The 24,236-nt window shown below is 28.5% G+C and overlaps 1 protein-coding gene across 2 annotated transcripts in view; it reads right to left on the reverse strand.

Annotated features, from left to right (window-relative positions):
• LOC129975881 (zinc finger protein 233-like) overlaps window positions 1-13,218 on the reverse strand; it is a 30,494-nt gene extending 17,276 nt beyond the window's left edge. Inside the window, exons 1-2 of one of the 2 annotated variants that reach the window (XM_056089144.1) lie at window positions 13,113-13,206; window positions 6,181-8,523 (exon numbers count right to left, since the gene is read on the reverse strand). In XM_056089144.1, coding sequence (XP_055945119.1) covers window positions 7,571-8,329 — 759 coding nt within the window. In that variant the 5' untranslated portion in view covers window positions 8,330-8,523; window positions 13,113-13,206 and the 3' untranslated portion in view covers window positions 6,181-7,570. Of the gene's footprint in view, window positions 8,524-9,649; window positions 10,083-13,112 lie in introns of those variants that run through there. The other variant, XR_008785055.1, reaches the window with a different exon arrangement.
• Window positions 13,219-24,236: the final 11,018 nt, after the last annotated feature.

Genomic DNA, 24,236 nt, shown 5'->3' on the forward strand with positions numbered 1-24,236 from the left:
CATATGCAAATTACAATGTACTTCTTCAGTTTCATGATAATTGGGAATAATTCTATAGTCCTTTGAGTGGGTCATTAAAAAAATAATAGAGATCTAGCAAAAAGATTTAATTTCATTCTGCATTTTTTTTTAAAAACAGAAATCATAAAATAAAATTTTGTTAAAGAATGTAGATATCACAATAGAATCCTACAGTATTAATTTACTGATTTCCTCAATCAGAGACAACTACTGCAGAGCTGCCTTTGGTAAAGATGGCAAAAAGCGTATACAAGTCGCATCAATCTTTTTTCTCTCAGAAAACTATGACGGGATATAGAGAAAGAAAATAAATTTCTTTTCTATTTATGGAATGTTAATTATTCATGGGTTTGCTTTCTAAGAAAAGTTTTAAAAATATTTTAAGTCAGAAAACAATGGTGGTTAATAATTAATTTAGTTTCACATATTAGCACATTTTTAACATGCTAATGATTTATTCTAGATCAAAACATGATTTATATTTCACTAACTTTGAAAACATATATTTAGTTATTTATCTATTGAGAATTTAGACTGCCTGGCATTCACGCTTGTACACAATCTTGTGTAAAACATTAACGTACGTGGCACAAAAATCGCTGTAAAATAATAATAATAAAAAAAACATGACTTTTAGTCTGTTTTATTGAACCTTCTTTCAGTTGCACTGAAATTAAATGCTTCGTTTAACTAATTAATAAAGGCACAAAATATTATTAGAAATGTTCTGGCGGGTGCTCGCTATGTCATCAAAAAGCCCATTCAATCAGAGGAAAGAAAATATAAATGAAATCAAGAAACATGCTTCAAACAGAAAGCTTAATCGAGATCAAAAATGAGTTTATCCATCGCCAAATGGTAAACGGTATGATTTAATGTTAAAATGAAAATTAATATGCATATCTTCCAAAACGATTATCTCACAAAAATGGTCGTTGTATTAACTTAAAACTACAAAACATATTGATATCAATTTCATTTGAGCATAATGGTTCCCTGACCTTCAATAATGCAATCTGATACGCAATTAATTTGCACAATGTTTTAAAAATATTATGACGGAATTCAAACTCATCAACTGCATGGTTTTGCCAATCATTAATTTCGTAGTAAAATTTCCCCTTCTGCTTATATTTCGTAATATGCACACTTTTTAATTTTCAGGTGTATCAAATAACAGGTTGATTTTTTTAATATATACATTCTATGTGAATAATCTAACAGTCTAAAAAGTCAATTTGAGCAGACAAACTGGACCCCAAAGGCGGTTATTATTATGGAAGCAATGTTTGGTTTTATTTATACTCTAATAACTAAATGAACTCAAGGAAACAAATATGAATTCGACTAACTATATATGATAACTTGTTAATATTATCCTAATACTTTATCCTTCATAGAATGGTATATTTTCCAAATTTATTTACTTAGCAATAAAAAAAAGTGCGATGTTTGATTGAAATTCGCCCAGTTGCTTAGGAGGAGATATGGAACATACATATATAATCACAATGCCTTTTATTAATACAAAGATAAATCGGGTCACGCATGATGAAGAAATCGTTCAAAATACTTTGCCGAGCAAATTGTTGGATCTAAACAAAATAAATAAGGCACGTAGTTGTTTTCTCAGTAGTAAGTGTCAAATAAGAACGATTTAATTTTTTAATTTTAGCGTTTTAATTGAAGTTTTTTTTCTTTCAATAACTTCAGAGAATATTATTCTACAAAAAATTACTGCCTTGAAAATTCAAAAAATTAGTTTTCCTGTAATATGAATTTTATTTCATGCAATTTTTCTCTAACTTCAGTAAATTTAAATTTTTTTCCTATGCATTTTACAATAATACTTTTCATTGTTTTAAATGCTGAATTGAAACTAAAGAGCGTTGAGATAACATTAATTTTTCATTTCTAAAATCATTTGAATAGAGATAGCTAAATACTAAATGAATACTAAAATGTTGCTACTTTGAATACTAAAATGTTGGAATTTTTTCACCAAAAAAAAAAAAAAATCCTTATTCCTTTAAAAACTACAATGACAGTCATGTTCGCGAGATTCATACATAAAAGAAGATTCCGCCATGTCGGAAGCTACTAAGCAGAGGTAAGTTTAAACATCCTTTGAATGCTCTCAGAAAACCTCCTAAATCTAACTGGGCTAACGTCTTTGATAAACAATACAGTACCTCAAGTATTTCGTCAATCAAACATAAAGAAAGAGTTAGAAATTTCGCCGTGATTAAACTTGGGACCCTCCGGTCATGATGCCATGAATCGATCACGACACCGTGAAAATCTAAGGAAACCCCACGAGTTATTAAATTTTATACATATTAAAAGTATTTGTCAATAAAATTCGATATCACCATTTCCCAACCTTCCTTTGAATCATATTCCAACCTTCCTTAAAATCAAGAATCATATTTAAAATTGTTTCTAACGAATTGACTCCCACAGAAACGTATTTCAGAAAATTATGCATATTACATTAATTAATTTACTTCTAAATTTAAATACATAAAATATTATTTTAATGTAATTCAATTTTCTGTTAAGGAAAAAGGAGAGAGAGAGAGGATAACAATAAATCCAAATTCAGCATTTTTCATAAAATTACGATCTTTTATATTTATTCCGTCCAGGAAGGCATTAAGAATTTGACAAATGACATATGCATCATAAGTATATGGAATAAAAAAATTGGACAGAATATTTTTTTAAAAAATGACCTTTTTTTCTGGGTATCATTAAATCATTCATGGCTTCAACTTTTTGACACATGTGCTCAAACTCAAATCATACGTAATCATGCTCAAACTTAAATTATATGCACTCATGTTCAAACTTAAATCTTTAACACGTTCACGGCCACGACTCACGCCTAAAATCCGGGTCGTCTATCTAATTAGATGACCCCTACTTTGTTATCTCTTAACTACAGTAGAAACGCAGTCATCTAATAAGACAGATGGTTTGGTACAATTACATATTATCTGTAACTCGCAGGCGCGTTTGTGGCAGTCAATGTGTTAACCTTGCAGGCGAGAATGGATTAATAACTATGTTGCGAGTTTTTGTATGGATAAATCTTTTCCTCAGACTTTTATCATAATATTTTACAATACTGTTAAATATCATTATCGCACAGGTTAAGAACTTAAAAATTCTCGAATTTAAAATTATTCTGTACGTTATTATGTTTTATACAGTCACGGATTTTAACAATATAAAGGCACAGGCGCAAAATTGGCTCAATCGCCGTCTTCCTACACAAGTTTAATGAATTTTCTTTTGGTTTAGCATTGTAATATATGAAGAATAAATCCCCCCTTTCCCTCTCCTCAGGGTTCTGAGATATAAGCCGAGCTCGTCTGAGACGCTTTTGCCTTCTGCAGCGAGCCCCCTCACCCTCACCACCAATGGCAACCAATGGAATCACTCCATTTTTTACCACTCACTTTTTTGACCAACCACAATCCTAACTTCGTGTAAAATCCAAATAAATTTTTTTCTCATTCTTCATCAAGACTCTATTTAGCTCATGACATTTGACCGAAAGCCATCTTAATTATCAGTCACTATCATGAAAGAGATAATGCTTTGCTCTAAGGACGGGTGCTCCGACAAGATTGTCATCGAACTCGAACCTGCTAGAAAAACCGCCAATGACGTTATAACCAAAGAAAGAACAGTTCAGTTCCATTTTGAAGTAAATTGCAATAGTAGTTTGAAAGCAGCATAGAAATTAAAATATATTAAATTTCTTAATGTGTCAGTTTAATAGGTTTAGTCTTTAAGCATAAATATTCAAATAAGCAAATCAATAAATTATAGTGTTAGGCTTAAAAAAATATAATTAATTAAATTTCTAAGAAACTTTATGCTAAATATTAATTTGGAAACGGCATTACTGTGGTAAAAACGGATTAAGATGACAATATTAACCATGTTAATAAATATTTTATTTATATTAATACATGTAAAAATTTTAAAAATTCATCCACAAGGAAGCAATTACAGGATAAAATAATAAATAAATTACAAACAGATAATAACAGTCAACACGTTAAAACCAAATAAGAAAACATTTGATTGTATTTTTTAAATATACATTATAAAACAATATAACATTCCTTACTTTGCTTTCAACATCATATTATATGGTTAAGGAATTGGAATATAAATATTTTTTATGAAAAAGAGCATAAGTTTTAAGATTTTATAACAAAGTTATACGATTGAAATAGTATAAAAACTCCAAGAAGTTGTAACATAATGTACAAATCTTAATTTGTGAAAGCAATGAAACCGTACCTTGGAAACAACAGGACTTCGAAATTGTTAATGATCAGGAATATAACTGTTAATGATCGAATATATGAATATAATGCAACAATATTTTTAATATACCTTTTTCTTCAATAAATTATTTATATTAAATCAATTTTATAAATTCATAACAATAATGAATATCTTCAACTCGATCCATTATGAGTTTTCTTTCATGTTCGCCCTTTTCACATTCTTTTTGCAATGCATAATCGATACCATGTTTTTTGATCAATATCAAATTATACACTAACTACCAATAAGTATTTGGACAACCATGCAAATGAAGATACATGGTGCCCTGATCTATGTCATGTTTTCTGTACTTAAATATCGTGTAGGAAACAGCACTGCATTAATCGCATGCAAGATGCCACGAAATTCAGAGCTTCTGACTTCGAAAAAGACATAATTATCGGATGGTATAGAAATGACCGATACTTAAGAAACATTTCTAGTGAGTTAAATATTCCAAAATCGACAGTGGCTTTTGTAATTAAGAAGTGGAAGGTGAGTGGTGATTGTCGGAATGTGCTTCGACCCGGCAGATCCGAGAAACTAAGAGATAAAGATGCATTATGTCGACAGTAAAGTTTGGAAGAATTATGGTTCGGGACGTTTCTCACGTTTTGGATTGGGATCCTTGATCCTAATTCATGGTAAGCTCAACGGCAACTCATACTCCACTATTCTAGATAATAATGTGCTTTCTACGCTGTGGCACTTTCACGGATTGGATCATTTGTTAATTCCAGGATGAAAACGCCACTTATCATGTTGCGAGGTCCGCCATCGATTAATATGATGACAATAGGGTGAATCGACCGGACTGGTCTGCCCAGAGTCCAGACTTGAATCCTATAGAAAACCTCGGGGATCGCAGAATTAAGGATGTAAGATCTGTCCAAAATCGGTGAAAACTCTACAGGTCTTATCCAAGCTGAATAGAAGAAAATATTACTGTCCATCATCAAAATAATTATGGAGACCAAGCCTTCGAAGGATTAGGACTGTAATTGCCTCAGGCGGAGGCTCTACCAATTACTGAATATTAATAAATTGTGTTTATCACAAATGTCTAATTACTTATTGGTAGATAGTATATATATATATATATATATATATATATATATATATATATATAAAATAGAGTGAGAGTGCATACTTTTTACAAATCTAAGGTTTCGACCAATCTAGAACATGAGAAAGATCACCGACAGATTTTCCAAACCCAAAAGTTAATAAATTAGAATTTGAATTAATTAAAAATCAAATAAAATTTGGACATTTTTATGCTAACTTTCGAAGACATTATTTCACAAAAATAATTTTTCACAATCTTAAAAACTACTTTTTTAATGATACCAAGTTAACTGTCATTGAATTTGTCCCTGTTAATTTGTCATGGAATTTGTCCCCGTTGTTTTTAATAAATTTTTAAGAATATGCTTTTAAGTTTTGCAAGAATATTTTCATTGCTATTATCAAATGAAAATATTTTATTGAAGAAATCTGGTACGAGCATTCTTTAAATTAAAAGAAAGATTATTGTTAGATTTTTAAAAATCAAAAGTTAAAGTTTCATTTAATTAAAAATTACCCACATTATCCTTTTAATAAATTAATTATAAAATAAAATATTTTAATATGCAATCTTTTCACATTCTTAAATCTATTAGCGATATACTTTTACATAAAAAAAGCATTAATTCCAGTCTTTCCAGTTTGATACTATATGGTTTTTAAAACATGTTTCTCAATTCAAAATCATTAAATGAAAAAAAAAAAAAAAAAAAAAAAAAAACTTTTAATGCATATGATAAGTTTTCTTTAATAAAATGTATTCCCATTAAATTAATACTTTTTATTAAGTGGCAACGGATATTTGATTGGCTTTCTAAAAACAGATTTTTAGTTTTATTTTAATTACAAAATTATAAACACACGAGTTACTGGCCACAAATTTTTATTATTTGGAAAGATATGACTGTTAGTTCTTAAAACATTTATCTTGATAATGTTTTGGAAATATAAGTATTTTCTCAGGTTTATTCCTTTTAGTTTTTCTAAGCATCAAATTATTTTGAAGGATCTCGCATATATGTATCCATAAAATGACGCTATTATTTTGATTTTTTCATCAATTAATATTTATTGTTAAATTTGACCATGAGCAGACAAAGGTAATCTATTTCCACATAATTCATATTTTTCTATCTCATCAAATAAAAAGTTAGAATTTAAAACAGAAGGTATTTCACATTAATAGATAAATAGCAAGGAAAACCAATATTTCGGATTAACAAATTGGTATTTAAAACGAATTTTTTTTCAAAGAAATTTCAAGTCTCACAACGTTTTGATACAAAAAAAAAAAAAAAAAAAAGTCAAATAAAGTTAGATATCCTGGTAATTCGATAAAATATGAAGAAAATTTTTGAATGGATTTTTTTCACTCTTGTGAATGTTCCATCTTATTTACTAAACATCATGCCGGATTTACACTCGGCCAATTATAAGAACAGCAAGTACTAGCGCATGCGCAAAAAGGGACTAATTTATGTTTGTGACAATTTCATAAGATAGATTCAGGCATTCCATGCTTGGCTATAAATTGCTGTTTTGGCTTCCCTGAATTTTTCTTTTTTATTGTGCATTGTATTAAAATGAAGGATATTTATACAAAGAAACATGGTAAAATAAACCGCCAAATTAAACAAACACATGCGCAGTAAAAAAATAAATAAATACAGTAGAGCGACTTGTAGTTGTCCCGTCGTTACAATTATTTGCCATCAACTAAACAGCATTTTCAGCCTTTCTACGCATGCGTTGCCTACTTGCCGTCTTATAACTGTCCGAATGTAAAGCCGGCATCAGATTAAATAGCTGCTTGAGGAATTTTGATCTTCGAGTTAAATTTGACCTTTGAAGAAAAACTTTGTCCGATCGATAAGATATAAGATTAGTGCACGCTTTCTCCCCAAGTGCGACAATATAGTGCCAAATCTCCAAACATGTGCCAAAATTTCGCCATCAGGGATGGCTACAAGTAATTAAATATAAGTAAGTATAGTAGAAATGGGATTTTAGGGTTACCATAAAAATGAACAGGATTACATTCAGTAAGAATTTCAATTATTCAACTTTGGAGATCGGACATTAATCTTAAGTCTAGCCACTCGATTTTCACCTATACTTAGAGATGCAAGTCTTACACAAGATGCTCCTTTTTTGAATGAGCTAACAAATGTTTGTTCAAACTGAATTTACTTTGATAAGGCTTACCACAGATATCACATTCAAAAGGCTTTTCTTTTGTATGAGATAGAAAATGCCTTTGCAAATGAGTTTTTCGTATGAAACCTTTTCCACAGATCTCACATATATGTGTTCTCTCCCTCGTATGAGTGAGAAGATGAGCATCTAAATGGCCTTTCTGAGTAAATGCTTTCTTGCATATATCACAGACATGAGCTTTTTCATTTGTATGAATAAGTAAATGCCTTCCTAAGTTGCCCTTTATATTGAATGCTTTTCCACATATCTCACATTTATGAGGTTTCAAGTTTAAATGAAGGAAAGAATGCTTCCTGAAACTAGCCAATACAGAAAATGCTTTTCCACACACTTCACAAATATAAGGTTTTTCATTTGAATGAGTAGAGAAATGCGCCTGTAATGTACTTTTCCCGGCAAAAGCTCTATCGCATATCTCACAAACGAAAGGCCTTTCATTGGTGTGAATAAGTAAATGTCTTCTTAAATTGCTCTCAGTAGAAAATATTTTCCCGCAAGCCTCACATTTTTCATATAGAAAGCGCGCCAGCACTTCACTACAAGTTTCATGCAAGTTAGTTTTCCTTTCTGAATGATTGTATAAATGCTCTCTTAAAATATCATTCTCCTGTATCGATTCCTTTTTTATGATATCGTCTATAATTAATTTCTGCGATTCTTGCCCATCAGCCATGTTTCTTATAGTCACGTAAACCTCTAATTAGAACAACGTTTCACGTTTGTTTGAAACAACACATAATAATGAGGGGAAAAAAATCGAAGATGAACAAATACGATCTTCCAGTATTTTGGAAATTTTCAGAGGAGTTGTTTTTAAACAAGAGTGATATAAACGACAGAATATTGCATTCCAAAACTCTTGGCAGCCTGAAACAAAGAAAAAAAAATTAAATTTCTAATTTAAAGCGAATAAAACTTGCTGTATTAATGCAGCTTAGTTAATAATTAAAATTTCTCATCTTCCGTTTTAAAATACGCAATAATCATTTAAAAAAATATTTTATTATATCATGTCTTTAAAACGGAGTAAAATGTATGAAATAATTTTTTTCTAGTCCTATACAAATTTATAACCCCATATATATACAATTTGAGATCGTGAATTTTTGATATTCACAATCAGAAATTTTCAGACAATCAGTATAGGATTATAAAACAACACAATGCTCTGATAAGTTATTTTATGCCTTTTAGTCCATTTTAAAAATGGTATACTAATTTTTTTTTGTGCTCAAATAATTATTTTCTGCTTTTTAGTCTTGTATATGCGAAATTTTGCAACTTACTTTAAATGAACTTCCCGATGAGCTAACGATGCGTTATGGCGCCATCTGTCGATGATGAAAGTTTTTAAACAATTAAAAAAATTTTATCGAACGAACAGACAAAAACTGCCAAACAAAAAAACGAGTTAATATTGCATTTAATTCTACGCTATGTTCAAAGTTTCGAGATTCTAGTACATCGAGATGTTAGTTTAAAGGATTGTAAAATTTGTACAAACAGGTAAACAGAGAAGAAGGCGCTTTACTAAAAATGTGTTAAAAGACACAATAAGAGACATTAAGAGTACCTATTCAACGAAATTTTCTATAGAATTCGGTATAGTATATTTATATGTTATTTAACTCTATTAAACGAAAAATGTTTTTTTAAAAAAGTTTTTTCCCTTTCTTTTTGCAAACTTTCGGAATTTCTCATTTACTGAAATTACAACGGAATCAATTACTATGAAGAACATTCAGCATCAGGAAAGTCATTGTTCTTTCTTCTTATTTTTATAAATTGTTATTATTTAACTTACAAATTTCTATTGAACGAATTATATTTATGGCGAAGTTTTAAAGTAAAACGATGAGATTTAATTAAATTTATTTTCGCCAAATAACTAGGAAGTTAAAAAACTCAAACATTATTTCTTTTTTTCTATTCCGTGTAATAAAAATGTTTGAAAACAAAAGACATACGGTATTCGGTTTTGCAAAAGGTTCTCTCAATAAAACATAATGTTTCTAGTATGCAATATGAGAAATAAACTCTGTAAAAAAAAAAAAAAGTTATAACTTTTGTCAATAGGTGGCGCTATGCCGCCAATAACTAACAAAGATGATTTATCCAGTTTGTTTTTGACTGCAGCAGAATTAAACAGCACATTTGATTTTTTTATCACACAAAATCCATTGAAGAAGATACATTATTTATTGAAATCTTAAAAGAACTACACAATGGCAGTGATGTCAAAATTTCGAAACCCTTAAGTAAATTTCCTTATCGTGATTCTTTTGGTACCTGGATAAGTTTATTGTTGCTGAAAAGCATTAAGACCTCATGCTTTGGGAAAACAGTTAACTTCACAAGAAAAGGTTTCATCTTGTAAAATTATTTTATCAAAATAATTATAATACAGTTGCTGCTCTTCGAGAATCCTGAAAAAGAAAAAATGTTACATGTGGACCAATATCAGAATGTGGCATTTACAAAGTGATAAAAATATTTGAGGCAACAGTTATCTTAACATAATAAATCCTTTTACAAATGTGTCTTTTGATAATTATATAGTTGAAAAATTTGAATGAAATTGACAGAATATGTTCACTTGCAATTTCATTATAAAAAGAGATTAAAAAAGTTTGGTTTTAATTTATCATAGGCCATAATGACAAAATATGAATAACATATGAGCAATTTTTTCTCCTGTATTTGAGCCTTTTTTGATGAGGATGATCCCAACTATTCAAATACTATAAAATATTTTTATTTTCTGCGAAGGATCAAGCTGTGCACAATATATGAATTTTAAGATGAAAAATTCAAGTACTAAAAGATTATATGCATATCTTTAACACACATTTTTGAATTCCAAAGATCTACAGAATTATTTACAGATTGATGGTTATTCACTCTCCCAAGAATTATTTTATAAATATATATACTGCAAAACAGGTTTTAATAGCAGCTTACCTTTAAAATTACTTGTAAAGTAAGAGGGCATGGAATTTAAATTGAAAGCTTGCTAAACTTTTACTATAACAGCAGACTACTTTCTTAGCAAAAATGTCTTGAAGAAATCACTGGTACAAGTTATGACTCAGTATTGTTAAACTCCAAAAGAATATATCATTATTATTAGAATATATCATTATTATTAGAATATATCATTATTATTAGAATATATCATTATTATTAAAATATATCATTACTATCCAATGTCTGGTAATCTAACTCATAACTTTTCTGAAATAGAAGCTACAATAGAAGAAAAAATTGCTATAGATTTTCAAAATAAGAATAGGATATTGTTTGAAATATTTAATACAGATTTTAAAGTAATAAGACTTTTCTTATTTAATTGCTTATTAAATAAGAACATTTTAAATACTGTATTGTAAAATAAATAAATATCTGCTACACCAAATAGACAAAAAATTATGGACGACAAATTTGAAAAAGATTGATTAAATTATTCACAAATAACTATTAGTATGATGATACTGTGTTCATAAATAAAAACATAATTTCTAAGCTTTTAGCCTCCTTCAAATAACATAACTAGATTATACAATTATTTTTAATACATGAATTAAATTATAAAATTCATCAAAAATGTTCGGCAATAGCATTAAATTTAACTCTCCCCTTCTGTTTTTCTGGTAGTATTATTTAGTTACACACAAAGATTTAGTCTGATAATGGATGTCACATTTCAAACCTAGAAAATGGTTTTAACCGAAATACATGCATAGTGTTATATACGCATATGTAAATTCCGCAAGCATGGGTTAAGAAAACAACAACTACAACAGAAAAGAAATAAATCAATACAAAGAATTTTAAATGTAAAATATTTACATAAAGCAAAATATTTATTTTATAAATTAGAAGAATTTTGGTGCTTGTAACTTCAAAATGCATAAGAAATATATGTCCGAATAAACTAACATACAAAAAAAAAAAAAAAAAAAAAAAACATAAATATGTCAATAAAATGTTGCATTCTTTTCAAGAACAGTTTTATGAAGCAAATTGTTTAGATATGAATCATTTGGTTTCCTGAAACAAAATAAGAATGCTAAGTAACAGTGTTAAAGACTACAGACTAAATAATTACATATTCAGCATAAAGCAATAGGTTTCCACAAAAAGCAGATGTTTATGTACAAAGCATGTCTAATACAATATTAAGCAAAGGTATAACTAAATAATATAAGGATACTAGAAAAGTTTAAGCCCCATACAAAATTAAGTTTATCATTAATTATAAGTGCTTTAATTTTGAAATACTATGCAATCTTTATACTACTGTTACATGGTTTTAAAGGATCTAATAATTTACAAGGAATAAAGAAATATCTAACATTTTAATTCAGCTTCACTTTTTTTAATTTTTGTAAATAAACAATATTTTAAAATGATTTATTTCAAGCTTTAATTTCAACAAAAGTATGAAATACCACCCAAACCTAATATTCAGATCAAAAGAGTTAAATTAACAAACTTCTCTGATCTGTGAAATTCGTCAAGAAGGGATTTATTAATTTTAATTTTGAAAATAACATTCACAAAAGAAGGTGCTTGTGCAGTAACTGCCCATTGACTAAAGGTTTCATATTAGCTATAGTAAAAATTTGAATATGTTTTATGACATGTGGTTGTTAAGTTACGGTCAATGTCAATAACCGAATTTTATTAACACTAACCAGTCATTATTAATACTAACTGGTTCGGTTGTTATTAATGATGACCAGTAATTATTAATACTATCTGGTTTACTTATTATTAATAATGATCGGTTAGTATTAATAATAACCGATTATTTACATTGTCCATAATAGAGGCACAAGTAACAAAAGTAATTTCACTTGTAAAAGTCAGAACTACGAATTATGCATAAATTTAAACTAATCACACTAAAAATAATAAATTATTGATGTTTGCTTACTTTAGCACATCAGTTTTACAATATCAAGATTACCAATTTATTATATATATATGATTATATCAATTAACAATGTATATATTCGAAATTGGCATCATTAAAAATTTTTCAATAATTATCCAGGAAAGTGACATTTTGCCATACTCAATGCTGATGTATAAAAAGTAGTTTAAAAGTAATATATATATATATAACAGTAATAAGAATGAATATTAATTGTTCTATTTTAAAAATGATAAAAAAGCATATAAAAAAAATCTATCAAACAAAAAAATTTCGGGTAGACTCTGCCTTTAGTTGTGTAAAGCAAAAATTTAACAACATTTTCAGAATATGCACAGAAACATAAAACCAAATTTATAGATAGTAATTTCAGTATAAAAGAAATATTTGACAAAATCAAAATAGTAATTACAAAGTATCTACCAATGATTATTTCTTAAAGTAAAAAAATTAACTCTAAAAAGAAAAAACAAAGTTATAAAACAATGTGAATTACATTAAAATTATTTTGTGTTACCTCCAATATTAATTATTCAATTCTTCCTCGTAACATCGCGCTGGATTCAATGTCAAACTGAACTATCTTAAGACCGAACTGTGTTTACAAAATCTATTTGTTTACACAACTCGCAGTTAGTCACTGTACAACTCTTTTGGCAACCATACCATGTGATTCTAATTCCTGTTAAATATTAGTCGTTAATCACAGAACGAAATGATCCGGATCTTTTGAATGTCGATTCTAGATTCCATTCCATGCCATCCCCAGACTGTAGATGATTTTCTTAGGAAGGAAGCACATTAATAATTATCAATTGTTTTAAATGAAAGCAGCTGAGTAAACTTATTCAGCTGATTACAACGGTTGATCACTTTGGCTGCGAATATAAATACTGCAACTATGATGCATGGATTACAATCGAGCTGGAATAAAAAGAAGTACTCATGACTCATGGGTAAAGTAATTCGTCATTCAAAAACTATGACGGCATATACCCCTAATCATATATTAAAAAAAAACAACAACAAAAAAAACGAGCTCCAATAAGCTGATTCTTTACAATGCAGCCCAAATATTTACCACTAATAAACTCTACATTGCGCGACGGCATGTTGCTTTAAGAGTTCCTGTCCAGATATGAAAAGAAGTTCTAGGGATGGGAAAATGATTGAAACAGAAACTTTCGTGATCGTTCAACATGATCTACAATGTCAGAAAAATCTTTCTGATATCGTCCTACAAATAACAAATAAGATACTCTCACGATACTGTGCGACATTAACGTTGGGCATAATAGTGATGATACTGCATAATACTTTTTACTAATATTGTGTAAATTTACTTAATTCCAAATTGTCTCAATGTATTTAACTGTCCTTACAAGTTTGTATTGTTACCTTATATGTCTTGATTTTCTTTACTCATCATCTCGATTATATTCTACCACTCATAGAAATATTTATGGCAAAGTGTTTTCTATTTCATGTAATAGGCACATTCTCTCAAAAACTGAAATAAACACGTCAGAGCATAAGTTTATTCTTTTGAGCTGTACGAAAGTATTGTTACAAAAATTTTCTTCTACTACAAATACCGTCAATTAATCGTAATGACGCAGCACAATTAATTAATCATTAGTTCAGCAACTTGCTTGCTTGCTAATCCTTCAGTTTCTCTACGTGTCGACTCCTCTCTCACACACCACTTCTCACGATACACACGACTTCTTCGCAGCATCAGATTGCTCGTCTTTTATAGTTCCGGGAGGCGGGGCTAGAAACTGCAGACCAATCAGGGCGTACCTGGGTGTATCTCTGTTATTACTGGATGGATCATGAAACTTCTCGAACTTTCTGGTATTATCCATTTAGTCTCCAAGCTCGCCAAATTCAACGCCAAGTCGCCAAATGGTCGCCAAGCTCTCAGGTCATTGACGTGGCAGCCGCTCAGCACAGATCTTACAACGGTCTTTCTTAAGGTGATACTAGCCGTGATGGGAAGCAAATTACAAGTTTGTAACAGTATCAATTCTAACGTTTAGTTTTTGTTATTTGTCTATTTGCATCTTAAAATTGTTTACGTTTAATTTATCAATATGCATACAGGTATTCGCTCTTAAATTAGAAATGGAATGTTGAGATGTATGAATGACATTTATAAAATTAATTCTTCAAATTTTGTCAGGCATAATAAAAATTTTAAAGATTTAAGAAGCTTTAAATCTTACATTTCTGTTATAAATTTATCTTTTCAATCCTGTTATATGCAATTGGTGTTAACGTAAAATCTTTTATGGAAAGCGTTTAATTTGCCTGTATTTGACTATCACAAGATAATATTACAATTGCATACTGACTGCATTTATACGAGTACGAATATAAAACATTGAAACAAATTTTGGGATTTATGTTAGGTGAATGAAACAATCACTGCTTTCTTACAAAAATAAAAATTCATATCCTTATAAAATTATCTTGAAAAAATCTTATTTCTCTAATAGAAAAATCGGCTTAAAAACAAAAGACGATTTTCACAGTTAAAACTAATCTCTCTCTGAAATAAACGACTCACACGAAGATTTCAGAATATAGAGGAAACCTCCATAAATCACTTCCAGTTTTAGCCAAAATCAAAGCAATTTTTTTCAAACTGTCTTTTAATTTATTACATTTTTTTTTGTTTAGAAGTTTTAGCGACAAAGGAGCCGAATAAACGGGAAGATGTTGGAATTCTTATTTATACTTACTATCGAAAACATTTAATAACTTTGTTTCTAGTATCTTAAGACAAAAATTAGAGTGATTGTTATGTGATAAAGAATTAAGAATACTCATTCAAATATAAATTTAAATAGCATAAACGTTAATAAAAGGAAATATTCCAACTCGTTGTATCCGCTAGATTTAGGCCAAGCACATATCATCAATGCTTAATCTATCAACTATTCAGTTATTTGTTCAGATTGAATGGGATCAGATCGGAAACTTCATAACTTGTTCCATAACAAATAAATAAAAAGGTCGCACATATTAATTTAATCAATGATCGAACCACTATAGTGCAGGCAGCAGCTTATTATATATGATTGTGCACATACGCTGGACTAAATAACCATCCTGCGTCTGTCCTTCAGAATGAAAAATCCTAATTGTACCTAGAAAATAAAGTGTTGTGGTGGTAACATTATAAGCCAGTTAACAACTTCCGGAGGAGAGTGTACACTTTTGTCTAGTGGCTTTGTTACTTGGCTATGAACCCTAACGTTGCGAGTTCGAACCTCAACCTGCACATTGGTGACCCTGGTTCTGAACAACCGCATCCTTCGTTCTGCTGTCGTGGCTCCATCTACCGGCAGCAACCACTCACACACGCTCGCCGTCGCCCGCTATAACACTTGGCGCGATTACAACGTTCGTCGCTCGCCATGATTGGCGCGATAAACTCTACCGACTCACTGGTAGGGGACTATTGTGGTGGTAACATTATAAGCCAGTTAACAACTTCCGGAGGAGAGTGTACACTTTTGTCTAGTGGCTTTGTTACTCGGCTATGAACCCTAACGTTGCGAGTTCGAACCTCAACCTGCACAGTGTATTATTGTTAACAAATGATAATATATTTTATTACTTCGAATAAGAGACAATACGATCTTAGAACGAAGATACAATACGATGCAACACAAATTAAGCAACTTCTTAGTTTCGTTAGTGGTGCTATGGCTGGTTTAGGGCCTCATTGCAAATGGCATGGTGTATCTCTTCTTGAAGGTTTCATGCATATTCGCAACTGAGCGAATTTAACTGGCTCTCAGAAACTCTGTTGCTATCCCTATTAACACAAAATCTTTAACAATATTGTTATCTTAAAATATTGTATAATACTCAAGATATCATATATAATTCCAGGAGATACCGTACAAAATCTTGTACTAATAGGGATGAGCAGTGGTCCATTAAATCGCAAGAAATAGCTCTCCCCTTCACTTCGACATACGGTAAAATTTAATGGACTGCTGACACAAATAATAATGCCGAGGCTGTGAATCATATTTAATAAATCCTATAACAATCGTCAAATGTACGAAACTATTCCAAGGATCTACGCCTGTCATTTACGAATCTACGTCCACTCACAACACTACTATATGGCAATTTTTTATTTTCGTGATCCGAAGACAGTCATTTGTACTTGATGTCCAAGTGACAAACCAGCTTTTTGCTTCAGATTTGACTTGCAAATATCAAGTCTATTTCTTAATTCGTTTAAGTCGTGTGAAAAGAGTAAAATATTATAAAAATCAAAATGTTCGATCTCAAGATTTTCATTTAAATGCAAAATTTCTTCCACAAACGCAGAAATTCTTTCCAGGAATTCCTACATTTCAGACCTGTATGAGAACGATAATACATTTTTAAATTGCCAATTTGAGAAAATGATTTGTTGCATACCTCACAAACATGAGGTTTTGGTATTAATGGTTTCACTGAACTAGTAGATGAATGACAAAGAATATGCTTTTCCAAACTAATTTTATGTTTAAAATCTCTTTTGAAGATCTCACAAACATAAGGCCTTTCATTTATATGAGAATAAAACGGCGCTCTAAATAATGTTTTTGAGAAAATGCTTTGTTGCGTATATCACAAACATGAGCTTGTTCTTTTGTTTGAATAAGTAAGTGCATACGTTACTGAATGTTTTTTCACATGTATCACACTTATGTGGTTTATAATTTAAATGTATTCGATAATGTTTCTTTAAACTACGCTTCTCGGAAAATGCTTTTCCACATATCTCACATATATAAGATTTCTGGTTTGAATGAATTGCTAAATGATCCCTTAAAGTGCCTTTTTCAGCAAATGCTTTATTACATACATCGCAGACAAAAGGTCTCTCATTTGTATGAACAATTATATGCCTTTTTAAACTCTGACTCCATGTAGATGTCTTCCCGCATAACTCACATAAATGAGGTTTTTCTTTTGTATGAGTATGCACATGACTCATTAATAAATGTTTATCATCAAATGCTTTGTTACATATTTCACAAACATGAGTAGTTCCACTTGAAAAGTGTATTAGTGCATCACCACAAGGTTTGAGCCTTTTCCTCCTAAATCTCTAAATAAATGCTTTTGTAAGATGTAATTGTTCTGAGGTAACTCTTTCACAAGTAAATTTTTTAATATTTATCTTCAAAGCTGCTTGCATTTCAATCATATTTCCTGAGATATCCACAAATCCTTCATCACAATAATCATATGAAAAACACTTATCAAATCAAATATAAATCATGAACCAACACATTACTTCCATAATTTGGATATATTATCAACATGATGACCTTAGGCTGCAGCCAGTAATTTGGACATTCTAAGATCCAGGAATATTTATTCAAAATGAGATTCATAAACTTCAGCTCCAGAATTAAAAATATACACCAGTGTGTTCTAAAGAATGTATACCAGAAAATGTTATTATACAAGTTAAATAGAAACAAACAAACAAAAAAGTACATTTCATTTTATCATAATATAAGTAAACAGAACTCGTATGAACTTTAAATAACTAATATGTATAATTCTCAGGTTTTAATTGATAGTTTAAATGAAACACTAAAATCATAACATCACTCAATCCTTTTTGATAGATTCAAAATTCTTATTAAAATATGAGCCTTAAGGATAAATTGATGATGCAGTATTTGAATGACTTTATTAGAATATAAAAAGTTATTTGTTAAGTTTTAGATAACTGCTTTCTTCTTAAGTAATATAATTTCTGTGTTTTCTTTATTTAATACCTACAATAAAAAAGGGACTCTTATAGACAAGTTGCCAGTTAATGAGACAACATGTCTAGTATTAATTAATAGGGATATCCTTATTAGTATGCTGAACAACATTGTAAAGATATCTTTCTGACATTGGCCGGCACTCAGAGCATTAAACAACATACTGGGGATATTATACAATAACTTATGCTAATAAAGATTGTACAATTCCCTGATCATTATGCAAGATAGAATAGCATAATATACAGATAAAGATTTTTAAACCTTTAATAAAACAGCAACAAAGTATATAAATTATTGTCAAATATTTTTAATAAAGCATTTTTTATGCCTTATATAATTTTTAATTATTGAAAATTGTATAAAATTTATTTTTTGAAAATTGTTGAAAATGCATACAGTAATCAAAAGCAACTTTATTAATTTAATAGATTATACATAATGTAAAAAAAAAAATGGTTATGTATACTAAAGAACTTTTAAGTGGAAAGCACATTATAAAAATAATTGTATAATGGTTATATTTTAGCTTTAATGGATCACTTAATTCTTAAATTAATAGGCAATACATTTTGCCATAAATATAACTTATATCATATACCCATTAATTGTATTTGTATCATATATATATATATATATATATATATATATATATATATATATATATATATATATATATATATATATATATATATATATATATATATATATATATGTGTGTGTGTGTGTGTGTGTGTGTGTGTGTGTGTGGGTGTGTGTGTGTAAACATATTTTAGCAGTTGTATGGCTGAAGAAGAAAAATCTTTGGAATTTTAACTTCAATTTATTTCATCCTAGAAAGCATAATTCGAACAAGAAAAATAAATAAATAAAAGATGCATCTGTCTACACTGCAACACAAGATAAAAAAAGAGAGAGAAATTTTTCCCTACATTGATTTTATTCTGAGATTTTGAGAAGGATTTCTTTTACACATGTCGGCTTCGACAAGAGAATCTTAGGTATCTCTAAAAGAATGTTGTAAACTTTAGGGATTTTTATCCTTTCGCTTGAGTGTGAGAAAATGCAGAAGTCAACAGTTTTATAGAGCACATGTAGAATTAAATAAATAAAAAAAGTGGAATTGTATCAGGAAATAAAACATTTTAGAATGAAATTAATATGGGCTAAATTAAGATAAAAATTAGAAAATGAATTAATATTTAAATTAGATTTAAAAATATCATTATATTATATTATATATATATTGACTAAGGGTGGCAAGGCCTTTTAGATAGAATTATAAATTCAGCATGAACACTGAAGTTTTTAAGATTAGTAACCAAAAAAGCAAAATTTTCCAAAAATTTCACCTTTTCACATCTGATGACGTATTTTTTTAAATCAGCATTTAGCATCCCTCCCATCAAAAATTTGTTATAAATAGCAGGTTTGTACAATAAATGTGCAAAAAACTTTAAATTATACTCACCATCCTACTCGCTTTCACTCTGGATACATAATAAGTTGGAGTTTTGTTTTCGCTTTTTACTCTTGTGGCACAATTCGGGCGTACGAAAATAAATGACAATTATCTTTCACTTCCATCATTGTAACTGATAAGGAATGATGATTTTGCTTAAACAATTCAATTCACCCAAATAGCGAGTAAAAGATTTTATGGAATAATTGTCAATATTGAATTTTATAAAATATAGAATTGGTATTTCTTAAGGAAAATCCACACAAAATTATTTTTAAATTAAATTTTAGTTTATGTATTTATTCATTCGTTACTGTCACCATTAATTTCCTATTCTTTGAAAAAGTTGTTATTTTCAAACAGGAAATTCTTTATTTGAAAATTAAAAAGTGTTGAATCATATTTTAACTATAAACTGGAAATTCTAAAGAATGTTCATAGCCATCACTTCTTGTTCTTCGGATTATATTTCAATAGAGTTTTTTGCTTTTATAGAGAAACTTAGATAGCAAATTTGGAGAATGGATAACAAGTATCTCTTAAGAAAAATTGTTAATTAAGCATTCTTTTAGATTCATTGGTACTTTTACACACATCAAGAAATGAATATTTGGTGCATATTTGATAAATTTTCAAAAATAAAAAAAAATAGTCTTGATTCTTTTCTTTTTTTGTTCAAATTCTTGAAAAAAGAACAAATTGAAATACAAATTTGCTTCAAAAGTAAAAATATGCAGAAATTAAAACATAAGAAATTTGATTAACTTCAAAATAAAATTATAATCCTTTTACAAAATTTATTTTATATAGTTAAATAGAAATAGCCTCTAATTTTTTTTTTTTTTTTTTTACATGGTAGTACATCTAAAACATTTTACAGTAAATTTATAACAATTATTATCTTTGAGATCCATATGTCTTGATCAATGATGGAATTTTGACAAAATTTACAAGCATAAATGTTCTGCTTATCCCGCCCATTCTCTTTTACACATAACACATGAAAAAAAGTGCTAAAGAATGTTAGCTCATTCTTCTAGGAGTCAAATTAAACCACCAAATAAAATCAACATTTTTCAGTTTTACAATAGCATCAGTTCTAACTAACATCCACACATGTCAAATGCATGCTGTTTTTTCTTTTAATGAGCATTTGAGACCTTTAAGTATTGTCAGAGTTTATATATATAGATTAGAAAGAGATTTTTGAAATCAGTGAATAATTTTTATAAAATTAATCATCAGATTTTGCCATATATCTTGAAAATGCATGTCATTAAACATTATCCTGCTGTTGTGGTGCAAAAGTCTGAAAAGGGTGTGCCGGTTCTAATTCTACTCTGACCATTAGAAATTAATTAGTTCATATTGGATAAAATTATAATTAGCTAGACATTGCTGTACAGATTTTATACTTGTTGTGTTATGCTAATTCCTACCCAAATGGAGGCAAGAATTGTTAAATGTAAAATCAATTATTCAAAACTTTGATATTACTTTCTTTTACAAGAGATGATGAGTGTAGTTTTTAAAATAATTGTGCATTTTTATTAACTACAAAATAGTCCAAGATAATGTACTGCATTATATTGGTAAAAGGTTATAATACCATATGCAGAAAAGTTAAGCAGACACAGTAAATGATAACTATGTTTGTAAATAATTATTTCTTATTTTATAAACAAAAAAGTTACTTAAATATTTCATTGAGGGCTATATTAATATAGAGACATCTTGCTTCGGTTTGGGGTAAACATATCAAGTTGAATAATTTACAATTTAAAATAAATTTATCTCTGGAAAAATAGTAAGAGATATGATATATTGCAAAACAGAAAAAAATTCATTAACAATCAATGTTTTAAAAATTGGATAGTTGCCATCTGTGATATACATTTTAGTGAATGAAAAGTGCACAGCAAAATAATTATAATTTTTTTTCTACATTGAATATTATGAACATAAAAATTTTCCTTGTTATAAGAACCTTGATAAAATAAAATTAGTACTAATAATCTTAGGTAAAATAATGAGCACATATTATTTTTTAAATAATAAAGATTTTTTTTTTAAATTTTAGAAATAGAAATTTTAAAATTTTACAGTCACTTTATGACTAAAATGTGTTTGTTAGAAATTTGTAGAATTTATTATGAACTACTTTCAATGATGATAAAATATACTTTATTTTAATCTGTTTACTTATCTAGTATTTTAATTACATTTTAAAAAACATGGTTAAAAACATGATATTTATATTTAAAAATATTGTCATTTGTACATGAGTACTTCTATGCAGTATTATGTATCAATCTGCATTTCTCTAGGGAAATCATCTGCATCATTTTGTTCTAGAATAAAGTAAGAAATTCATATTGTTCTAGAATTAAGTCTTGGAATTCATATTATGAATTAGATCATTCTTTCATGTGGGCATTAATAAACAATTCTAAAATTTGTGTGTCTTGATATGCTGCAGTTATATCTTCTGTTACAGTTACAAGATGAACTGCTCAGCATTATTCTATTTTCTCACCAAAATATAGAAGAAAAAAGCAATGCTAGAAGCTTGCTACAGAAAATTTGGTAAGAACTACATTCAGCAATATATATTGAATATTTTTAATATTTGCATTAAAAATTTGAATGCATTACCTTCAAGTACATAAATACAGCAACTACCAAATATACAGAAAAGTTTCAAAATCAAAACAGTTTTATATTGATTTATCCTTATTTTACAAAGCTGAAATAAATAAATTACCAAACAAAATTTTTTTGAAAAGACACAAGCAATATAAATGGAATTGTAAAAATTCTATAATAATCAATAATAGGTATCTTATATATATATATATCATATCAACTTCATGAGATAATTTTATTAGAAATATTGATTTAAAACAGACTTGTTTTAGTGAAAGATTTGAAAATTGTTGGATTTGCACAATATTTCGCCAATTCTGGTTGTGTTTGGCATTTTGTTTCACCATTGGCCAGTATATTTTGTAAACTTCTATGGATAGAAGTTTACAAAAAAGAAACTTCTATGTTAGATTGCCGTGGTCCAATTTTTAAGTAATTTTTTTATAATAAATGTTTAGTCCAGATATCTGATCTTTATTTTAATCTCAAATGCTACTAAAATTTATCAAAAACAGATATAGATTTTTTGGACACATATATATAAATAATCATTGAAAAAAAGAAAAGGAACACAAAAATTTTAAATAAGAAGAGTGAAATAATTTTCTCATTAAAAATATGAAACTGTTAAAAATTAATGCTAATTAAAGTCGAAGTGATTTTCATACATCACAATGATCCAAAATAAGCAAAGAAATTTCATTATAAAAATTGACTGAAAAATTCATACTTTTCTAAAAAAAAAAAAAAAAAAAAATTAAAGAAATTTTTTTTGAAAATAAACAGACAAACAGAAACAATAAAATTAATAATTAGAAAAATATTAAAGTTTATTTTAATTTTAAATGTCATAGAGCTTTCAGGGGGGAAAAGAAAGCCTACAAATATGAACAGAACTCCATCATGAATTAAAAAGATATGATTCTCTTCTTTATATACCAGTAAATTGTAATGCTTTGTGAAAAATAGTAATTTATAATCAACATTTTCTTCTGTTCATTCCATAAAAGAACTCTTAACAATAAATTACATTTTCTGGAGAAATACACTGAAAAATTCAGTAGTTAAGAAACAGAGATTAAAAGCATATTCATATAGAAATGAATTCTCATGATATAATATAACATTCTTTAATTAATATATTTGAAATTGCCATCGCAACAATTTTACAATCAAAATTATATCTAGCAAAACTGAGATAAAATTTTAAACTTGCCATTATATTTAATTATTGAAACAATTAGAAGTTGATATTTAGAAAGATTTTTATGTGTTTTCATTTTTGATATTAAATGCAGACATTTAGGACAATGCATACATCTCCCACAGCTCTGTGTACAACTCTGTACTTTGGACATTAACTGCAGATATTTCTGAAAATTAGCATTATTTTTGTGAGTTAAATATACTTAAGTATGGCAGTCCATGTGAGTTCGAAAATGTCTTTTCAGATTTCCACTCTGAGAGAAACCTTTTTTACATACCTCACACACATAAGGTTTCTCTTTTGTGTGAATAAGCAAATGAGTTCTTAAGTTGTTTTTAAGAGAAAATGCTTTATTGCATGTCTCACAAACATGAGATTTTTTCTTTGTGTGAATAAGGAGATGCCTTCTTAATTTAGATTTGACAGAAAATGCACATCCACATTGTTCACATGAGTGAGGTTTCTCTTTTGTATGAATAAGTATATGTCTTTTTAAATCAGTCTTGGTGGAAAATGCTTTTTCGCAAG

The sequence above is a fragment of the Argiope bruennichi genome, chromosome 7 (assembly GCF_947563725.1).
Source record: "Argiope bruennichi chromosome 7, qqArgBrue1.1, whole genome shotgun sequence".
Taxonomy (NCBI): Eukaryota; Metazoa; Arthropoda; class Arachnida; order Araneae; family Araneidae; genus Argiope; species Argiope bruennichi.